Raw genomic sequence first — 22,674 nt, 5'->3', positions numbered from 1 at the left:
CCTCAACATAGCTTGTAATAGAGGGGATTGTACTATTGCTAATGCTTGGATATCCATTATGGCTTCCTGTTAAACCTTGACCATTGTTACCACAGAATACATTGTAAATTGTCTTAGAAACATAAAAAGAGCAGGACTAGGTCATGTGCCTCCTCAGGTCAGATCATCCCCTTTAGTACCCTCTTCCCACTTCCTCTCCATATCCCTTGATCCCTTTTACATTAAGAATTATATTCTCCCTTTGAATATCCTTAATGACCTGGCCCCCACTGCCTTCTGTAGTCAAGAACTCCATAAATTCACCACACTCTAGGTGAAAGAATTTCTATGATTTCCATTCCAAATAGCATGCCCTGTATCCTGAGCTGTGAACTCCCAGTTCTAGACTCCTCTGCCATCAGAAATATCCTGTATCTAGCTTGTCTAGTGCTGTTAAACATTTTATACATTTTTGAGATCCTCTTTTATTCTACCATTACTCCAGTAAACATAGACCTATCTGACCCGATATCTTCTCTTGCGTCAGAACCAATATCCCAGGAATCAGTTTAGTAAACCTTCATTGCACTTCTATGCAAAGACCAATCTCCTTCAGATAAGAGCAAAACTGTGCATGGAACTCCAGAAGGCATTTCATCAAGGCCTTGGCCATCAAGATATCCTTGCTCTAATACTCAAATCTTCCTTGCAATTAAGGCAAATATATTACTGAACTGCTTGCTACACCTAAACACTGAATATTCTTTTTTTTCCACTCCTCCCATCATCTCCTCTGTAGAAGCCAAATATTAGTTATTGTCACAACAGCGGAAGACTCCTTGTGACCTGGTTGAACAATGTCTCCTCACCATGTTAGAACACCAAGGTCTTGTTGCTCCTTCCCTTTTCCTAATCTGTCTTTCTGTTTTCAGGACCAAAGTGGATAATTTCACATTATTCAATGTTATACTACCTCTGCCATACATTTGCCCACTAACCCATTTTGTTTAAATGTGTTCTTTGCGCCCCCCCCTCAGCTTTGCGTCATGTGCAAAATTGAAAATGTGACATTTCAGGTCCCTCATCCAAACCCTTGATCCAAATCATTCATCCAAATCGTTGAACAGCAAATCATTGCAAAACACTGCATCCACCAGTCCTCCCTTTTCTATTCTACTTGTTGCATCTTCAAAAATTTCCATAGATTGGTTAAGCATGATTTTCCTTTCATAATCCCATACCATATCTGTCCAATCCTGTTGATGCTTTCCATGTGTTCTGTTATTACACATTACAGAAGATTCTAACATTTTCCCCACTACTGCTGTTAGGCTAACTGGTCTAATTCCCTGGTTTTCTCTCCCTTTTTAAATTGGTTTATATTTGCCACCCTCCAATCTGTAAGAACTACTCCAGTTTCAAGAGTTTTGGAATTTGAGCACCAAAGCAGCCACTATTTCCAGGGTAATTTCCTATATACTCTTGGATGTAGATTATGAAGCCCATGGGATTTAACATTCTTAGGCTCCACTAATTTCCCTAATACTATGTCTTTACCAGTACTGATTTCCTTCAGTTCCTCCCTTTCCCTTGACCTTTGAGTCCCTAACACGAGTGGTTATTTGTGTACTCCTTTGTGACAATAGACCAAATCATGTGTTTAATTGTTCTGCCATTCCTTTGTTCCCAATTCTAATTTTCTCTTTCTGATTGTAAGAGACCTACATTTTTCTTCACTAACCTTGTTCGCTTCACTCATTTATGGAAGTTTTTGTTTCCTGCAAGTTTACGCTCATAGTCTACCTTCCCCCCTTAATCGATTCTATGTCTTCTGCTGAATTCTAAACTGCTCAAAAATCCTCAGCTGTTATTTCTCTGGCAATTTTATATGTCAGATTTAATACTCTCCTTTATTTCTTTCTTCATAAACCATAGTTGAGTCATCTTTCCTTTACTTTTGTGCCAGACTGGAATGAATAATTGTTGACATGTATGTCTACATTAATTGAATATTATTTATTGCCTATCCAAAATCAACCTATTTAGTAAAGTTCTCCAAACTATCATAGCCAACTCATATTTCTTATCCTTTCTTGGTGTCCTTTATTCAGATTCAGGACCCTAGTTTCTTATTCAACTAGTTCATTATCCATTGTAATGAATAATTCTATCATGTTATGGTCACTCTCACCTAAGTAATTATGCACAACAAGATTTCTTAATTATTCCTTTCTCATTGCACAATACCCAGTCTGCAATTTCTCAGCTCCATCCATACAGATTGCACCGTGATTTTCCAAGCCAGTGCCCTCCCTCCCCATTGTAGTGATTTTCTCTTTTATCAACAATACCACCTAACTCATTTTCCTTAATGTCAAGTGTGTAAGCAGTTCTTGTTGAACAATGTGTCAGCAGTCATTTAGTTGTTGTTTTCCATAACCTTTTACATCACAACCTTAAAAAATAAATTGTTCTCAAAATTGAAAATTTAACTTGAAAGGGACGTTCCATAGAAAAGTACAGCACAGAGGAGGCCAATTGGCCCATTATCAATGCTGGTTACACTCCACTGTTTTTTGTAAGAAAAAAGGCTTCCAGTATCCAGTTTCAAGATTGTCCCATTGTTCTGAATTTCTTGATCAGAGGAAATCATTTCTCTGTATACATCCAATTGAATTCTTTATCATTTAAAAAAAAGCTAGGTGTAATCTTACTCAATCTTATCAAACTGCAGTACAAATCATTTATGCAATCAGTCCCAATTTATGATGCCCACAATTAAATGCATTAGACAGATGGAGCCTGACCAAGAGTCCATAGAAAAAGATGCAACTACTATACATATGAATTTCAAAACCCCTGAGGAATAAGGAGAATATTCCATTAGCCTTTTTGATTTATAGTTAGTGATTAGTACATATTGAGACCAAAATCCCTTTGCTTCATCATACATAGTCTATTGACGTTAAGAAAATATTCCATTATTTATTTATTGGCATTAAAGTCAAAGTTGAGGTTATTGTCATATGCACAAGTACGTGTATGTATTAAAGTGGACCTTGCACGTCCTCATATTGTACTTTATTTTGTCATAGTTTTCCCCATCCTTTTAGCTGGCCTTTATCTATTCGTAGCTTAATGCTCTCCAACCAAAACTAGCAGTAAGTTGTTGGCTGTTTTCAAGATGAACTGCAAGCATTCCTCTTAAGTGATACTATGTTTGGTATTCCTGACTGAACATAGATTTTGAATTTGCTGGCTGCTCTTCATTTGAGTTTTTCTGACTTTGTTTAAACATTAGCATGAAATCCAGCAACAGAACATGAACTTTAATTCTCCTGCCCTGGTCCTCTGAAATCAGTGGCTCAAGAACAAAAAGAAGAAAATTATTTTCCTTTCGGAGGAAGGGAACAGTTGCTAGGAGCAAGGTTAAATAATATTTAAGTTTTAGATCAATGGTGACTCCTGGATGTTGATCTCCAGGAATGTAATACTGATAGGGAACAGTATAGTTAGGGGATAGTCCTGATGTTAGGATTAAGGACTGGAGAATATCTAGGAATGGGAGGGGATGGATCCAATTGTTGCAGTCAGTGTGGGAATTGATGAACTGGGTAGTACTAGGAAGGTGGTTGTGCTGAAGAAATATGTGCAGCTGTGGTCCAAATTAAAAGGCAGAACTGGAAAGATAATCACGAGATTGCAATCTGAGCCGGTGCAAATTCACATTGGATAAATAATATTAGAAAGTTGAATGCATGACTTGAAGATTGGTATGGGAGAAATATGTTTCAATCCATAGGAGTCTAGTATCAATACTAGGGAACGAGTGAGTAGTACCAATGGGGCAGAATTATTTTGAATTGCTCGGGTCCAGTGTCCAAGCAAATTGAATAACTATGACTTTAAATAGATAGTGGTGCAGGAGGGTTCTGGTCATGAATGAAATTAGCACTATTTTGAGCCACTCTTAGTGATGGACAGACTTGTCTTATGTCCTTGATATTCTATATGTCAAGTGCTGTCATAGAAAAATGCTAATTCATTAGCTGAGGGAGAGCAGCAAGTCACAATCAATTGGAGGTGTCCTTGTCTCTGTCTGATCTGATGTTGTGGGATCACGTGGGAGCAATTTGTCAATGTTGAGGACTCTTAGGATTTCTAATTTTATACACTTGAGACTAGGTTAATGCCAGGTTGTCTGATTTTATTATTTCTGTTTTGTCAAAATAATTCAGCGCAACAGTGCGGCTTGCTTAGGCCATTTTGTTGTTGAGCACACTGTTGATATGAGTCACCAGTAGGCCAGAGGATGACCAGTAAGGATGACAGGATTCCTAAAGAATATAAGGTTTATTTTGCTGCAGTTAGATTCATGATTTCCATTACTGATTAACTTTTAATTCCTTGTTATTTAATTAAATAAAATACATGGTTGGATTTGGATTCTTGTTTCCAAATTTTAGTGGAGGTCTCTATATTATCTTACCAGAAGTGCTACCATTTCTGTCAATCCAATGGACATTCTGAAGGGGGAGGGTGAACAGCCAGTGGACGTGGTTCATGTATGTACCAAAGACAGAGGTAGAATTAGGGATGAGGTCCTGCAGCATGAACTTAAGGAGTTGGGTAGTAAATCAAAGAGCAGGACCTATAAGGTTGTAGTCTCTGGATTCCTTCTGGTTCCATACACTAAGCATAGGAACAGGAAGATGGGTCAGGTGAATGCATGGCTAAGAGGATGGTATTGGAGGGAGGGCTACAGATTTTTGGATCATTAGAACCATTTCTGCGGTAGATGGACCAGTATAAGCAGGGCAGATTTTGCATCTGAACCAGAATGGGTCCAATATCAAATCAGGGCGGTTCTCTCATTCTGTGGAGGAAGCTTGAAATGAATTTGGCACAGGAGTAGGATTCAGAGGAGATTTACAGCTGGGATGTAGTCGAAAATGGAAGGAAAACTGGTCAGTCCAGAAGGCAGATCAGGTATAGGAGAATGAGTAAGCTCAATTGCATTTATTTTAATGCAAGGAATTTGACTGGTAAGGCAGATGAACTGAGAGTGTTGATTAACATGTAGGATTACAATGTTGTAGCTGTTGCAGAGAAATGGTTGAAGGAGGGTGGGACAGGCACTTCAGTGTTCCAGAATTTAGAACCTTCAGGTGGGTAGTTGGGGGGGTGGGGGTGGTTTGTGGGGGGGATGTGGAGATATAAAAGAGGAGGTGGCATTGCATGGTGATTACAGACTCCATCACTGTCAGTGATGGAGAATATCCAAGAAGATTCTTCAAAAGATGCCTCATGGGTAGAGATTTGAGATTTACAAAAAAGGACATCAGCTTTGATGGGATTATTCTACAAGCCTCCAAATAGTCAGTGAAAGATAGAGGCAAATCACAAAGAGCTATTTCAGCAATAGAATTATAGTAGTAGGGGAATTCATCTTGTCTAATATTAACTCAGATTGCTTTGGTGTGAAAGGATAAGATGTGCATTCAGGATAGCTTGTGCCAGTATTAGTAGTCCTACCTATTCCAAGGAATGAAGCCAGGAAAGACCTAATCCTAGGGATTGAAGCCAAACAAGTAGTTAAAGTTTCAGTGGGAGATGGTAACCTTAAGTCAAAGTTTCAATGTAATTATCATAAAGGACAAGGATGGTCTGGAAATTAAAATTCTGAATTGGGGGAAAGCTGATATTAACACCATTAGATCAGACCTGACACATAGTTTGGGGTAACTACTTGTGGATAAACATGCATCCAGTAAGTGGGAGTCCTTGACAAGTGAAATTGTGGGAGTTCAGGGCCAACATTCTCCCATAAGAATGAAAGGCAAGTCCGAGGAACCCTGGATGTCAAGAGATGTCGAAAGTATGGTTATGAAGAATAAGAAAGTGTAAAGTATGTATAGAGTAATGAAAACGGGAGGCTTGCCAGGAGTATAGAGTGTAATGGGGTGCTTAAAGAAATTAGGAAGGCAAAGGGGGTCATGAAATATCACTGGCAGATGAGATTAAGGAAAAAGCCCAAGACATTTTGTAACTATATCAAGAGCAGGAGTGTAGCCAGGGAAAGAATGGGAACCAATGGGACAATCTGCGCAAGGAGCAAGCTCGCAATGAATATTTTTCCACAGTCACTAGAAAGAAAGACATTGTGGCTGGAGATTTTGGGGAGGAAAATGGTAATGTTCTAGAGCATATTATCATTGAAAACGTGTAAGTATTAGATGTCCTAATGGACATAAAGGTGGATAAATCCTCAGGGGCTGAAGAGATGCATCCCAGGCTGCTGTGGGAGGCAAGGGTGGAGATAGCTGGGACCCGACAGAGATTTTTAAATCTTCATTGGCCACTGGTGAGGTGTCAAAAAACTGCAGGACAGCAAACATTGTTCCCTTATTTGAGAAGGATAACAGGGATAAGCCAGGTAATTAGAGGCTGGTGAGTCTAGTGGTAGGTAAATGATTTGGAAAGAATTTTGAGGGACAGGATCAAACTACACATAGAAATGAAGGGATTGAAAAGGGATAGTCGCTCTAGTTGGAGATCCTGTCTGACTAACTTGATTGTGTTTTTCAAAGATATAGCTAAATATATAGATGAGGGCAGGGCAATTAATGTAATCGACATGGACTTTAGTAAGACATTTGAAAAGGTCCCACATGGAAGGCTGGTCCAAGAGATTAGGATCCATGAGATCCAAGGCAAATTGGATCCAAAATTGTCTTGGTATTAGGAGGAAGAAGGTCATGGTGGGGGGTTGCTTTTGTGAGTAGAAGCCTGTGACAAGTGGTGTAACACAGACATTGATTCTGTGACCCTTACTATTTGTTTTATACAGTAACAACTTAGATGTTGATGTTGGAGGTATAGTCAGTACATTTATAGATGACACGAAAATTGGTGGTGTTGTGGATAGTTAGGAAGAAGGTTAACTTGGACAGAGTGAAGGCAGATGGAATTTAATATTGGTAAGTGTGAAGTGATATATTTTGGGGGGGATCAAATAAGGGTAGGAAAAGGAATGGTAGGGTCCTAGGGAGTATTGAGGACCCAGGGAACCTTGGTGTACAAGTCTGAAGATTCCTGAAAATGGCAGAACAGATAGGGTGGTAAAGAAGGCATATGAGATGCCAGCCTTTATTAGTCAGGGCATAGAATACTAGAGCAGGGAAATTATGGTACAGTTTTATAAAATATTGCAGAAGCCACATCTGGAATACTGTTTGCAGTCTTGGTTACTGCAGTACAGAAAGGACATGGTTGCTCTGGAGATGATGCAGAGGAGATTCACCGGACTGATGCCTGGGATGGACTGCTTCAGTTATGAGGGGAGACTTGAAGGCTGGGTATGTTTTCCTTGGAGTGGAGAATGCTGAGGGGGGACCTGACAGAGGTGTGCAAAGTTATGAGGGGTATAGATATGATAGATAGTGGTCTGTTCCTATAGCAGAGGTTTCTGGTTTAAGGGCACAGGTTTAAGGTAAGGAGTGAGAGGTATAGAGGAGATATAAGGAATTTTTTTTTCACTTGGAGTGGTTGGAATTTAGAATGCACCACCTGGGACGGTGGTGAAGGCAGGTGCTCTCACAACATTTAAGAAGTAGCTAAATGAGAACTTGAAACACCAAGGCATAGACTACAGAATCACCATGGCTACAGACCAAGTGTTGGTAGATGGGATCAATATAAATGGGTGCTTGGTAAGCATGGACATGATGGGCCGAAGGGCTTGTTTCTGTGCTTGTGACTGATCCCATGACTATAATATAAGGGAAATCGATCTGCATAATTCAGTGACATGTATTAGAACCAGTGCAGAGTCTGTCTGTTTGTACTTCATTTTAAGTACACTTTCACCGTTGAAGTTTTTCAACATTGGCTGCCATTTAGCTCAAAAACGTTAGTATGGTAATAGAGGCAAGTTCATTCCTGAGGTCTGATTTATATGTCATTTATTTGGGCTGTGGTCTGAAATGGAAATATATTAAGATTACTTGATATGTGGTTAATCCTTTTATTTTTTTAAAAAAAACCTCCATGGCCCTAGTAAATTTACAGAGTCTGTTATGCTCAACAGCAGTTGTCAAGATCAAGATAACTTCAGCAGTTTGGACGATCCCATTCTGTTGTGTTTGGTTAACTATAGTGGGTAGAATTCTTCATAGTCTAATGCAAAAAAAATCTTGAATTTACTTTGCTCCTTTTATGATGTATTAAAAGTAACAGGACTCTTCAGAAGTATTAGAAAATAGATACTGAGCCAGGACAGGAGATACTAAGAGATGTGACCAAATGTTTAATCAAAAAGGTGGCTTTTAAAGAGCACTGTGATTATGGAGTGTGACCCCTTGTTAACAGAAGGGAGGGCCACCAGTAACAAGGACAAGAAGAGTAGATGCCCAGGAGGCTGGAGTCAGGAAAAACTCAGACATTGGTGGGGGATGCTTATAAGTATAGCTTCTTCCATTGCAGGAGGTGAGAGAAATGGAGTGTTAAGGCAAAGGATTTAACTATCAAGATATGCCAGATGAACAACAATGATGAGACGGAGTACAGGAAAGAGATGGCAAACCTAGTGTTGTGGTGTCAGAACAACAACCTAGTCCTTAACATCAGCAAGATGAAAGAGCTGGTTGTAGACCTAAGGAAGAGGTGGGGGCGGGGAGGAGGGGTGTGGGGGGGGGGGCGGGTGAACACAATCATGTCCTCATCAATGGAGCTACTGTAGAGATGTTTGACAATTTCAAGTTCCTAGGCATCCATATGGCCAGCAACCTTGCTTGGTCCCTCCATACTGATGGAACCCGAAGAGTGGTAAACACTGCCCAGTCCATCACAGGCTCATCACTTCCTTCCATCTAGTCCATCTTCACGGTGTGTTGCTTCAGTAAGGCTAATAGTAGTGTCAAGAATGCCTGCCACTTGGCCATTCCCTTTTCTCTCTTCTACCCTTGGGGAGAAGATACAGGAGCTTGAAAGCCTGAATAACCAGTCTCAAGAACAGCTTCTTCCCCACAGCTTGTATCAGACTTCTGAACCAATCACTTCTTTCACATCCCCTTCTGGGTGGTGGTGCCATATTCTCGAACTCTTAATTCTGCCTCCCTCCATTATTCCATTATTGTTACTTTGGCATTTCTTTTTGCACTAAGATTTCACTACTGTCTTTGTGCCATTCTGTTGTTTTGCATTTGTCACTATTGTATTTATTATTACCATGTACACTGTTTACTCTTCAGGCAAGGAATTTCATTGCACCCTGTGTATATGACAATAAACTAGCCTGAATCTGAAATGTAGATTTGTGTAAGATTATAAGTTGTCATTCATTGGATGACTAGATTTGATGCCAAATTGGATAGGGGAAGTTTTGAACAAGTAGAAATTTATGGAAGGTCAGTTCCATAAATATATAACAAATATATAATAAATTAACAAATTATAACAAAGCAATAATTTGTTTCTTTGATCTTGGTTAGAATTTGCCTTTGCAACTGAAAAAAAATTATATGTAGATTAAGAGCCTTTATTTGGCAAATGGTTCTGATGAATGTTCAAACTTTTTTTTTGTAAAATGTCAGAACACTTTTGTGAAGCCAAGGATTTAATATAAGTGCAACAAAGCATTAACAAAGGTATATTCATTAGTGCTAGGATCATGTCTACCAAAAAACTAAGTTGAATATTTAGATTCCACTTGATTTATTTAGACTACTCAACTTCGATCATTACAGTGCATGTAGCCACTCTTAGAATCTGTCAGGTGGGCAAACAGAGATCAAGATTTAGGGTACCAAGTATTGTTCTTATCTGCTAACCCATTCATTTCTTCTCATGTGTTTTTAAATATAGATGGAAGGCTTAACAGGTACCTATTGAAAAACATGTTTCTTTCATGAGAAAATATTCTTAATGGTGTTTTATTGATGATATACTGAATTAAGTTGTATGTAATTTAAGGACATACTTTTTCTATGAAATAAGAAACATAAGACTGGGATGAATCTCCTGCTGTGCAAACTAGTTTGAACGTGTAATTTTTTGAGCTTTAAGATTCCTGTCCTTATACTTGATTTCAGCATATAGAGATAGTCATGGTCTCACTTTTTCTTTTGATTATCAGTTCGAAAGTCTTGAGAACATAACTGGCAGTTCTTTTAAACCAAAATCATCTGTGTTATTTCTCTTGTGAATTGAAAGTTGCTGCTTATTCCACTGAAATAGAGCACCATTTAGTTGGTCACAGAAACGGCCCCTTTGGCCCATTGGTCCACGCTGACCGAGATAGTCTCATTTGACCACATTTGGCCCATATCCCTCTAAACCTTTCCTATCCATGTACTTGTCCAAGTTCCTTTTAAATGTTGTTAATGTACCTGTCTCAACCACTTCTTCTGGCAGCTTATTCCATATACTGACCACCCTCTGGGTGAAAGAGTTGTCCCTCAGATTCCTATTAAATCTCTTCCCTCTCAACCTAGTTCTTGATTCTGTAGAATTCTCTAGTTCTTGATTCTCCAATCCTGGGTGACCAGTGTGTTTGTATTTCACATAAATAGAATGAAGAGAATTTACTGGCTCTGATGTGTTTCTGAAGATCTGAATTAAGCCCATCAAATTAAGTGATCCAGTTGATTTCCCTATGTTATGCTATGAAGTTCAGAAGCCACCACTTCATTGACCTCTTGCAAGGTATCTAATAGATGTATTTTCTAAACATGATGTTAATGAGATTGGTGGTACAGCAGTCAAACTAGTAATTGAGAGATGTGGGCAAACAATCTAGAGACCCAAGTTCAAATGCTACTGCTGCTGCAGTGCAATTTAAATTTTGTGAATCTTGAATTGGGGGTGCGGAAGGGAAAACTACCAACTAGCCTTTCTAATGATGGCCATGGAAAATGTACTGCATTGTAATCAAAACACCCACCCATCTGTTTCCTAGTTCTAACCATACAGATTACATCTTTTATTCCTATGCTATATACTTAATGTCTGTAAAAACGGAACCTGTTTGGTATCCAGGGATGTCCTGTACATCACAGCAAAGGTCTGCAGGCTTTGCTTGATGCTTGTACAGATTCATTCACACAATTACAATAATGACATTTACTATTGAACAAAAGAATATATTGTCTCCCCAGTACAGCACTGGACAAGCCATTTGGCCCACAATGTTGTGCCGATCTTGATGCTAAAGGTTAGCTTTTGGGTTAGCTTATCAGAGATAATTCAGTGAGAAGTACTCTTACCCCCAAGTCAGAAGATATGAGCTCATTCACTTCAGTAACTTGAACCTCTAGGCTCTTAGCAAAGCGCCCCTTCAATACTGCACTATCTTTCAGAAAAGACATTTAAACAAGTCCATGTCTGTCTGTTGTCATGTGCTAATGTGAAAAGCAGAGGAGTTATACCTAATGTTCTGGACAGTATTTATCCATCAACAAGTATTACAACAACAATTAAATGGTCCTTATGCATTTGTTGGACCTTGCTGTGTGAAGTTTCATTATGTTCCCTACATCAGTAGTGACTGTACCTGCTGTAAAATGCTTTGGACTATAATGGCACTCTATAAATGCAAGTCTTTCACTTGGTTACTATCAGACCTGGATAAAATTCTGATTTAGTTTGACCAATTTGGTGGGACTGTTCTGGATCTTTTTCTTAGTCTTATTTAATATTTTAGATATATTTATTTCAGATTGCTATCAAATGCCCCTGTGCCTGAAGATGTTTAAACCCCCCTGGATATCTAGATAGTCAGTGTGTCCTGGGACCTAATTTAAGATACGTTGGTGCCATCTTGGCTTTGCATGAAACAGATTATGGGTTTATGGGCCAAGGCATGTAATCTAAGCCGATAGCCTCTTCAGAAAAGTGAAGAGGAAAGCATTGTTCAAAAATGGTATGTTAAAGAAAACTTTCTCTACGAAAACCCTAGTGCCATCATGTAACAAAGAACAAGAGTTTTAAGCCTGCATCCTTAACCAGGTTTACCATAAATAGATTATGTAACCATTTGTTCATTTGCAATTTGTGACCCGACCTTGCAATGTACAAATTGACTGCATTTCAAAAGTAATCCATTGATTATAAAACACTTCAGAATGTCTGGAGGATGTGTAAGGGCACAATGCAAATGCAATCTTTTTTAAATGTTGTCAAATCCTTGACTTTCCCAAGAATTCCCAAAAAGATTTATCTGAATCAGCAAGCTGATAATTTGATTCAACAAAACTATTGAAAGTATGATGTCTATTATGTCTTAGTTAATAAGTAGAATGGTCCATAAAAATATAAATATTTTCTTCGTCATGTACATTCATTTCCCAGAATGTGGGGGCTGCTGGCAAAGCCATCATTTATTGTCCACTTCTTAATACCTTAGAGAACTTGCTGCAGTGCTTCTGATGAATGTATTCCCACAATTCCATTGGGTGTAGTCCCTGGATTTTAGACCAGGAGAACGTGAAGGAATGTTGATTAACTTTCAGGTCAGGATGGGGAGCAAATTGGAGAAGATCCTGAAGGTGGTGATGTTGCATCTCCTGCCCTTTATCTTGGAATAAAGGTTTGGAATGTGCTGATGGAGCAATCTGGGTGAATAAGTGCAGAGTATTTGGAGTTATTAGACCATGCACTCAGGATGTTAATATTCAGAGACTAAATGATAGTAATGCATTCACTATCATGAGTAGGTGGTTAGACTCTTGCTGTAGGTGACTTGTGACTTGTGCCTTGCCCCCACTTACCAGCCCATACCTGAACACCTTGCTGCATGCAGGAGAGGAATGTTTTATTTGTTAAGGAGTTGCAGATAAGATTGAACATTTGGCAACCATTGGTGAATATCTGCACATCTGACCTTGTGATGGAGGGAAGGTCTTTGATTAAGCAGCTGAGGACAGTTAGGCTTTGGATACTGTCCTGAAGAACTGCTGCAGTAATGTCCTGGGGCTGGAATGATTGGCCTTCAACAGCCACAACCAAGTTTGTCTGAATTACATCTCTAGTCATTGCAGTGTCTTCTCCTTGATTCCCAGTTTTACTAGGACCTTGTGATGGTACACTTGATGAAATGCTGTTTATGTAAAGGGCATGTCAAATGTTATTGTTTATCAACTTAATTGGTCATTGAAACCCACAGGAAATTTGGTAGATAATGCTTCAGGAAGTTGGCCATTTTCCTTCAACTGGGATTTGAGGAACTTTATATTTCAAATATGTCTTGTGTTTTATTGAATAAATTACTGTGCCAGTTTTTCTGTGAGCTATGAAGGGACAGTAGACTTGCCTAAAGAATTTTTTATGGGAAGTTACTGTCAGTTACACACACAAATAGTGTAGTGTGCTCTTCTGGGCATCTTGTACAGCTTGTGTATCTTCTTAGCTGACTGAAGAATTCTGCAAAGCATCTTCTACGCAGCAACTTCCTGAACAAAGCCAGGAATAGGTGCTTCCCACCTGAAGAAATATGTTGACAGCCAGATAAGCCACTCCGCTTATCTGACTGAAGAATAATAAGTTGCTCAAGAGTCTGGACCAGGAAACATTACTTAGGACAGTGAATTCCATGTCAGCTTGAATACAGAAAGTGGGGGGTGGGGGTGGGGGTGGGGTGGGAAGAAAAGAATAAAGTGAGAAACATCTGCAATAAAAGTTAAGAATAATTAGGGCAATTAAGATGCATGATAAATGCTGGTCCTGCCAGTGACATGACACTCAGATCCTGAGAAATGAATTTTGAAAATTAACTTCCAGATTTGGATGGTGACTTCCAGATTTCTGGTGCGTGTGCTATTATCCTCGTACTAAAATTTGGCCTGATGAATCTTGCTAAGGTGAATATGGATCAGTACTTTTTCTACTACGTTTTATGTTGCTGTATTTTGTTATATTGCGAACTTCTGTTTGGTTAGCTTGTTTATTAATCACCTACCTGAATTTTGACAATTCATACCTAGTTGATGTTGTCTATAATTGGCCTTCATCCAACCAGATTTTCCTGAAAAATGCCAGCATTTCATTCCTTGACAGTTTGGAAACTGGGAGCTCTGCGCTCATGTAGAAGCATCAAACTTCCTGACAGATTCTCACAAGAAATTTTGAAGCTACCCTCTGACAATGGATGACTTATGGAAATCTAGTCAGAATGTTGACTACCAGCAGTGATCTTGAAGAACTTACCCCAAGTTGGACCTGGTGGGCATACTGACTCCATTTTAGTGTGCAGCTATGGGGGGGGGGCGGGGGGGAGAAGAGAAAGTCCAGCTGTATGCAGCAACATTTTTTGAATTGAATTAAGTGAAATATATTTAATTGTGTAAGTGTTTTATTTTTATTTTACAGTTTTAGTTTAATTAGTTTTTTAAGTGTGATTAATTTTTCAAGTTTTGAGTGTCAGGCATTCATAGATGAACATTTTAAGAGCTTTGACAGCCAGTAGACATGGCGGAGTGGCTTATCTGGCTGTCAACATATTTCTTCAGGTGGGGAGCCCCTATTCCTGGCTTTGTTCAGGAAGTTGCTGTGTAGAATATCCTTTGCAGAATTCAGTTAAACTTTCACCTTTTTTGTTAAGCATCAATAAACATCAGGAACATTGTGAAAGACTGTACAGAGCAGAGATGAAATATAAAAAAAAGATTTTGTGAGTGTGGTGGTTAAGAAAGAAGATCCCATTTTACACAAGAAAAACATTGAGGCTTGCTGCCATTTTTGAACTAAGTATGATCATTTCATAATTTTAACAAGTATTAAAGGTGTGTTTCTTAATATATTTGCAATTCAAATTCCAAACGTACTTTGAACATCTGCTTCTTCTAGACTTTCAAAAAAATGTTAAAGCCACGTATTTAAAATAAGAACCCAGTGTTCTTAATTTTTTTTTGTCTCAGCAGTACAATGTGTTCAAAGAAGAGACAAGTGGAAATCTAAATATAATTTAAAACACATACTCAGTTATGTTGTTATCTCAGAGCTTCACCATAGTGTAACAAATTCTTTAAAAAATCAAATGGAATTAGGTTGCTACAACTTAGATTATTGATAACACAGCAAATTTGTACATTAAGACTTGGCAGTTAACTTGTTTCTTAGCTAATGCTATAACGATTATAATATTTTTGTTTCCTTTCACAATTTTCCTCATTTCCACACTTTTTTTCCTGGAAATATGTGGCAGAATTCTGAATATTGGTTTTATCTCCCCATACAACTTTATAAGACTTCATTATTGTAGGAGATATTTATAAACTAGGGAGAGCGGACAAGATAACTTCAAAATTACAGATACTTGTAAATTTAATATTCCAGGATATTGAACGTGGCCTCTTCTAGAATGTGAATGCACTACTATCATTAAAAGTATGTGCTAATTTTTAAGAGAACTTTGATCATTATTTTTGGCATTGAGCATTATTTTGCAGCCTTCATATCAAACAAAATGAACCACTGGTGCTATTGGTGAATGCCGAGGCTCTTATTATCTTATTAGTGGCATTTTCCCCATATTTTATCAATGCACCATAGAAAGCATCCTATCTGGATGCATCACAACTTGGTATGGCAACACTCGGCCCAGGACCGCAAGAAACTGCAGAGAGTTGTGGACACAGCCAAGCGTATCACAGAAAACAGCCTACCCTCCATGGACTCTGTCTATACCTCTTGGTGCCTTGGTGAAGCAGCCAGCATAATCAAAGACCCTGCCCACCTGGGTCATTCTCTCTTCTCTCCTCTTCCATCGAGTTGAAGATACAGGAGCCTGAGGGCACATACCACCAGGTTTAAGGACAGCTTCTATCCCATTATGATAAGACTATTGAATGGTTCCCTTATACGATGAGATGGACTCTGACCTCACAATCTACCTTGTTTGACCTTGCACCGAATTGTCTACCTGCAATGCACTTCCCTGTAGCTGTGACACTTTACTCTGTATTCTGTTATTGTTTTTACTCTGTACTGCCTCAATACACTCTGTACTATCTCAATGCACTGTGTAATGAATTGACCTGTACGAACAGTATGCAAGACAAGTTTTTCACTGTACCTCGGTACAAGTGACAATAATAAACCAATACCAATATCAGGTTGGTATTCAAGTCCTGCTTCAGAAACTTGAGCACAGTAATCTAGGCTGACTTCCAAATGCAGTAATGACAGAGTCAGTTATTTCTTTCTCCAACATTATTTAAAAAAAGAGTGGTCATTATTATATTGCAATTTGTGGGACTTTGCTTTGTGCAAATTTGACATCCACATTTCCTACATTACAACAGTGACATCACTTCAAAAGTAGCTCATTGTCATAAGATAATTTAATGCATCCCAAAAGACCCAAAAAGCAAATGTTTCTTTTACTTCAAAGTTTGGTTAATTTGATATATCTGGAACTATGCCATGTACATTATGTATCTTAAGTATTCCATTTGTTGGATGCGTAATACATGTATACAGATTACTCATCACTTTTGAAACTTTTAGGAATAATTCTGATACAGGTCATAAAATAAACACCGATAAACTGATCTGAACTTGAAGGTAACTGTTAGTCTTATTGCTATTTTCTGCAGAATGTCAACTTATGAAAACAGAACGACCAAGGCCAAACACATTTATAATCAGATGTTTGCAATGGACCACTGTTATAGAGAGGACCTTTCATGTGGATACTCCTGAAGAAAGGTGTGAGTGGTAATTTAACCTACTGTAGTTCTTTTGTAATTGTTGCAAGTCTGACATAAAAAAGATGTATTTCACTGTGTGTTTCGATGTACATGTGATTAATAAAGATATCTTAAGTAAGGCTGACATTGGTGCATTCCAATAAGCATTTACATAATAAATGTAAACCTTAATTTGCTTATGACTGCAAGGATATGTCTAAAAATGTTTGAAAATATATTGACAACATTTTTGAGGGATTTTTAGCTTCATTGTGAAATGTACTCAATTTATAGGTTTTCATATTTCAGAAAATATTACATAGGAGCAGTATTAGGCCATTTGGCCCATTGAGTGCACTCTGTCATTCAATCATGGCTAATTTTTTTCAACCCCATTTTCCTGCCTTCTCCCTATAGCCCTTAACAACGTTACTAATCAAGAACCTATCAATCTCTGCCTTAAATACACCAAATGACTTGGCCTTCACAGTCCTCTGTGGCAACGAATTCCACAGATTCACCAGCCTCTGGTGAAGGAATTCCTCCTCAACTCAGTGCTCAGAGGATGCCGCTTTATTCTGAGGCTGTGCCCTCAGATCCTAGACTCTCCTACTAATGGAAACATCCTCTCCACGTGCACTCTATCAAGGCCTTTCAGGATTCGGTAGGTTTCTGTGAGATTTCTCCTCCCCCCCTACCTCATCCTGGGATCATTCTTGTGAACCTCCTCTGGACCCTCTCCAGGGCCAGCACAGCTTTTCTTGGATATGGGGCCCAAAATTGTTCACAGTATTCCATATGCGATCTGACCAATGCTTTATAAAGCCTCAGCAGTACATAGAACAGTGCAGCACAATATGGGGCCTTTGGCCCATGATGTTGTGCCGACCTATGTAAACCTACTCCACGATCAATCTAACCCTTCCCACACAGCCCATAATCCTCCATTTTTCTTACATCATGTGCCTATCTAAGAGTCTCTTAAATGTCCCTATTGTATCAACCTCTGCCACCACCCCTAGCAGTGCATTCCAGGCACACACCACCCTCTGTGTAAAACTAAAAGAAACCTATCTCTGACATCTCCCCTAAACTTTTCTCCACTCACCTTAAACGGATGTCCTCTGGTATTGGCCATTGCTGCCCTGGGAAAAAGGTCCTGGCTGTCCACTCTACCCTATGCCTCTTATATCCCTCTATCGTCACCCCTCCCCCTGCTATTGCTCCAAAGAGAAAAGCCCTAGCTCACTGAACCTTTCCTCCTTGCTTTTATATTCTAGTCCGCTTGAAATGAATGCTAACTTTGCATTTGCCTTCCTTAATACCAACTCAACCTGCAAATTAACCTTGAGGCAATCCTGAACTAGGACTCCCCAAGTCCCTTTGCCCCTCTGATTTCTGAATTCTCTCCCCAGGTAGAAAGTAGTCTACACCTTTTATTTTTCCTACCAAAGTGCATAACCCCATACTTCCATCTGCCACTTCTTTGCTCACTATCCTAACCTGTCCAAGTCCTTCTGCAGACTCCCTGCTTCTGCAACACTACTTGTTCCTCCATCTATCTTGGTATCGTCTACAAATTTGGCCACAGTTCCTTCATCCAGATCACTAACATATAAAGTGAAAATTGTTGCAATACTGACCACTGCGGAACTCCACTAGTTATTGGTGGCCATCCTGAAAAAGACCCCTTTATCATTCTTTTGATTGACATTGCCTTTGTTCATTCTATTGTGGTCTACTTTCCAAACTAAAGCTTCTTTCTTTTTCACCATCACTTTTCCTGGAGACATATAGGAAAATCGCACCTTACAATTTCTTTACCTGATTGCCTTATCCTGAATGGTTTCAATTTCTTGAATGTTTTTGGAATTGCACTCTTTGAGATGACAAGAGCATTCCATTACACTCCTATTTAGTGTGTTGTGGATGGCAGAAAGACTTGAGAAAACCAAGAGGTAAACTAATCCCTGCAGGATACCAACCTCCGATTTCCTCTTGTAGCCACAGGAACATATTGCACTATATATATATATCTTGTAGCCACAGGAACATATTGCACTATATATATATATCTTGTAGCCACAGGAACATATTGCAATATATATATATATATATATATACACACACACACACATATATATATATAAAAATAAAAATTCCTAATGAGACCATATATGGAATATTACATGTACAGTGAGCATCTCTAACTAAGGAAGGATATATTTTCAAAGGTTTCCTAAATTGATTCCTGGGATGGCACATTTGTTGTATGATGAAAGCTTATGCAGAAGGGTCTCTGCACTCTAAAGTTTAGAAAAATGAGAATGATCTCATTGAAACCTACAACGTTCTCATATGGCTTGATGGAGTAGGTACAAGAATGGTCTTTCCCCTAGGTGTCACAGTATCATAAATAAAGAGTCAGACATTTAGGACTGCAATGAGAACTGAGGAATTATGCACTTGCATCTTGGGATTAAGATGATTAACTTTCAACAGCACAACTATCTTCTTTGTTCCTGATATGATTCTGGCCAGTGGAGACTTTGCCCCTTAGTTCCCCTGATGTCATTTTTACCAAGGCATTTTAATGCCATTTGGTTAGTTCATGCTCCGATGTAAAAGACAATCATTCTCACCTCTGCTTTGGCATTCGGCACCTTTTTCCAAGATTGGAACAGTGAGAACTGAAACCAAATGATCTGATGAACCTGAGGTGTGTGATTTCTTTTGGAAAAGGGGTTGCTTGTTCCCTAATATATGCCAAAGATTTCAAGAGCTTTAATATTGAGTTAATTTACTGAGCAGAAAAGCTAATTGGCATGCTTAAGCTTCTGTAGATATAGTAAAGAATCACCAGAGCAATCCTAACATTTTATAAGGAGTAACCCATGATAACAGGCATTTATGGAGGAAGTTTGGGGGGGGGGGGGGGGGTATGCACTTCTTACCAAGCGAACAAATGGGGCTTTCATTTTAAAAAGGTTGTGGAACCTTTGATCAAGTAGAACTCAAACTGCACATCAGTGAGCATGTTATTGGTGAGTAAAAGTCAGTTGATAAACGTATCAACATCATGTTCTGTCATTATGCTGATAATTGAAGGTATAATACTGGTGGGCATTTAGACAAATTTGTCTTGCTTTTGTGGATGGGGTCTACCTGGCCAATTTTCTTCATTCTTAATTAGTATTGTTGCACTAGTTGATTGGGAGAGCCAAAGGAATGGTAGTTTTGCAACTCGTTGTCGCCACCAAAATTGGGATATTGTCTGGATTGATGACCTTTGTTGTATCCATTCCAGTCAGCTTTTCTTTAATATTATGTGAAATGGAATGAATTGAACTGGTTGAAGGCAATCTTCTATGATGGGAAGGACACAAGGGGAAGGCAATGAATCCTTCATTCTTTTCCAAATGTTTCAACCTTATTTTTTTTGCACTATTATGTTGCTATCATTCAGGATGAGAATGTTTACTGAGCAGTCTTCTCCAATTAGCTGTTTAATTGTCCACCACCATTCATAGTCCTGCAGAATCCAGAGCCTTCATCTGGCCTGTTGATGGTGGAGTAAAATAACTGTGAGCATGTTACCTCTCTCACTGCCACATATTGACAGCAGACTAATGGTGTGCATGATGAATTTGTCTTTTTTAATGGGGGCAGAACCTAAGCATTTTTCCACAATCTCAAATGTTAAAGCTGTATTGGGATGGTGTTGCTCAAGGCACTGCTGCACGTAGAGCAAAGGTCTTAAGCACCACAGCTGGGCTGCTCTCATTCAATAGCTTTCACTGTATCCAGTTCTTACATCCTTCCTTGATATCATGCGATTGAATCAAATTGCTGAAGTCTGGATATTGTGGTTATTGGGATCTTTGGAAGAACTATTAGTCGGTCATCCACATGATAAATTTGGATGACAATGGTTGCGTGTACTTTAGCCTTGGCACTTGTGCTGGGTTCCAAAATTGTTAAGGATGGAAATTATCCCCTGCTTCTGTTGACTTAATTGCCCACCATCAATCCCTTCTGCAGTGTTGTAAAATGTTAACTGGAGTTGCTCAACTCTGCCTTTAGCACCTTCGCTCTGTCCACCATGGCTGCCTGGATCTCCCAGTTGCCAGTCATTTTAATTCTTCTTCCCATTCCCCCCACCGACACGTCTTTCCTCTGCCTCCTCTACTGCCAAGTTGAGGCTGAACACAAAGTAGAGGAGCAGCACCTCATATTCCACCTGTGTAGTCTGCAACCTGGTGGCATGAACGTTGAATACTCTAATTTTCGGTAATGGCTCCCCATCCCTTTTCTCTCTCCTTCTGATCCACCTGGCCCCCATCACCATATATCTTAACCTTCCCCCACCGTCTCTGTCTGCCCTCACCCACACACTCCTCTCATTGGTTCCCCTCCCCATCTCCCTTCCTTATTTCATTCTCCACCTTCCTCTCCTATCAGATTCCATCATCTTTAGCCCTCTGTCACTTCTACCCATCACCTCCCAGCTTCTGACGCTATTCCCACCCCCCCCCCCCTTTCCGATCTACCCCCCCCACCCCTCACCTGGATCCACCTATCGCCTGCCAGCTCTTGCTCCACCCCTTCCCTCCACCTTTTTGTACTGGCTATCTCCACTCTAGAACATAGAACAGCACAGCACAGGAACAGGCCCTTCAGCCCACAATGTTGTGCCAAACTAATTAAATTAGTAATCAAATGCCCAACTAAACTAATCCCTTCTGCCTACTCAATATCCCTCCATTTCCTGCACATTCATTTGCCTACCTAAGAGCATCTTGAGCACCTCGTATTTGCCTCCACCACTACCCCTAGCAGTGCATTCCAAGCACCCAACCCTCTCTGTGTTTAAAAAAAACTTGCCCTGCACATCTCCTCTGAACTTATCCCCTCTCTCACCTTAAATGCATGGCCTCTGGTATTAAACATTTCAACCCTGGGAAAAAGATACTGGTTGTCTACTCTATCTATGCTTCTCATAATCTTATAAACCTCTATCAGATCTCCCCTCAGTCTCCACTGCTCCAGAGAAAACAACCCAAGTTCGACCAACCTCTCCTTATAGCACATGCCCTCTAATCCAGGCAGCATCCTGGTAAACCTCTTCTGCACCCTCTCCAAAGCCTTCCTGTAATGGAATGACCAGAATTAAATGCAATACTCCAGTTGTGGCTTAACTAGAGTTTTATAAAGCTGCAACATAACTTCCTGACTCTTGAACTCAATTCCTTGACTAATAAAGGAAAGCATGCCATATGTCGTCTTTACCATCCTATCAACCTCCGTGGCCACTTTCAGGAAGAAAGTTTCACTCTTTCTTTCAGTCTAGATGAAGGGTCTCAACCCGAAACGTTGACTGTCCATTTCCCTCTAGGTGCTGACTAACCAGCTGAGTTCCTTAAGCGTTTTCTGTGTTGCTCCTGGCATGTCCTTTTCATTGAACCAGGATTGATTCCTTGGTTCAGTAGCAGTGGTAGAGTGGGGATATGTTGGGCTATGAGATTAAAGATAGAGGTGATATACAATATTGCTGCTGTGGATGACCCCATTACCCTCATTGATGCCCCATTTGAATTGCCGGATCTGTTCATTTAGCTTGATGATAATGCTGCACAATGCAAGTGTCATGGGGGATTTGGTGTCATGTCGCCAACTCATTCATCCAAGCCTTAGGATTACCAGTCCAGTAACTACTGTGCTCTTATTTCTGATGAAAAACACAACTTAAGTCTAATTGGGTACCAGAATTATGTTGTGCATCTTGATTTTTTTTTAAAAAAAGCATCAGTGCAGTGTATATTTAGAAAAAAGGGATTGCATTCCCAATCATAAAACATTTAAATTGTCTGCATAGTTGACTGAAATATACAGCTTAGGAAGTAATGAGAAATATGTAACAGAAATATTTGGCTACAATCTAGTTTAACTTTAAGAATTTTAAGAAAAACAATGATTAAGGTGAGTCATGTATCATGCGCTCTTCTGGAAA

At 39.4% G+C, this 22,674-nt stretch overlaps 1 protein-coding gene across 12 annotated transcripts in view; it reads left to right on the top strand.

The window, feature by feature from the left end:
• The window catches only part of akt3a (v-akt murine thymoma viral oncogene homolog 3a), a 426,682-nt gene that overhangs the window by 272,655 nt on the left and 131,353 nt on the right, over window positions 1-22,674 (top strand). For 11 of the 12 annotated variants that reach the window (XM_052012968.1, XM_052012966.1, XM_052012969.1 and 8 more), the window contains one exon: window positions 16,572-16,683. The exons of the other annotated variant lie outside the window; for it this stretch is intronic. In XM_052012968.1, coding sequence (XP_051868928.1) covers window positions 16,572-16,683 — 112 coding nt within the window. The remainder of the gene's footprint in view (window positions 1-16,571; window positions 16,684-22,674) is intronic. 12 annotated transcript variants of the gene reach the window in all.

The sequence above is a fragment of the Pristis pectinata genome, chromosome 3 (genome assembly GCF_009764475.1).
Source record: "Pristis pectinata isolate sPriPec2 chromosome 3, sPriPec2.1.pri, whole genome shotgun sequence".
Classification (NCBI taxonomy): domain Eukaryota; kingdom Metazoa; phylum Chordata; class Chondrichthyes; order Rhinopristiformes; family Pristidae; genus Pristis; species Pristis pectinata.
The sequence above is the reverse complement of the archived record's forward strand: the minus strand, read 5'-3'. Positions and strand labels throughout refer to the sequence as shown.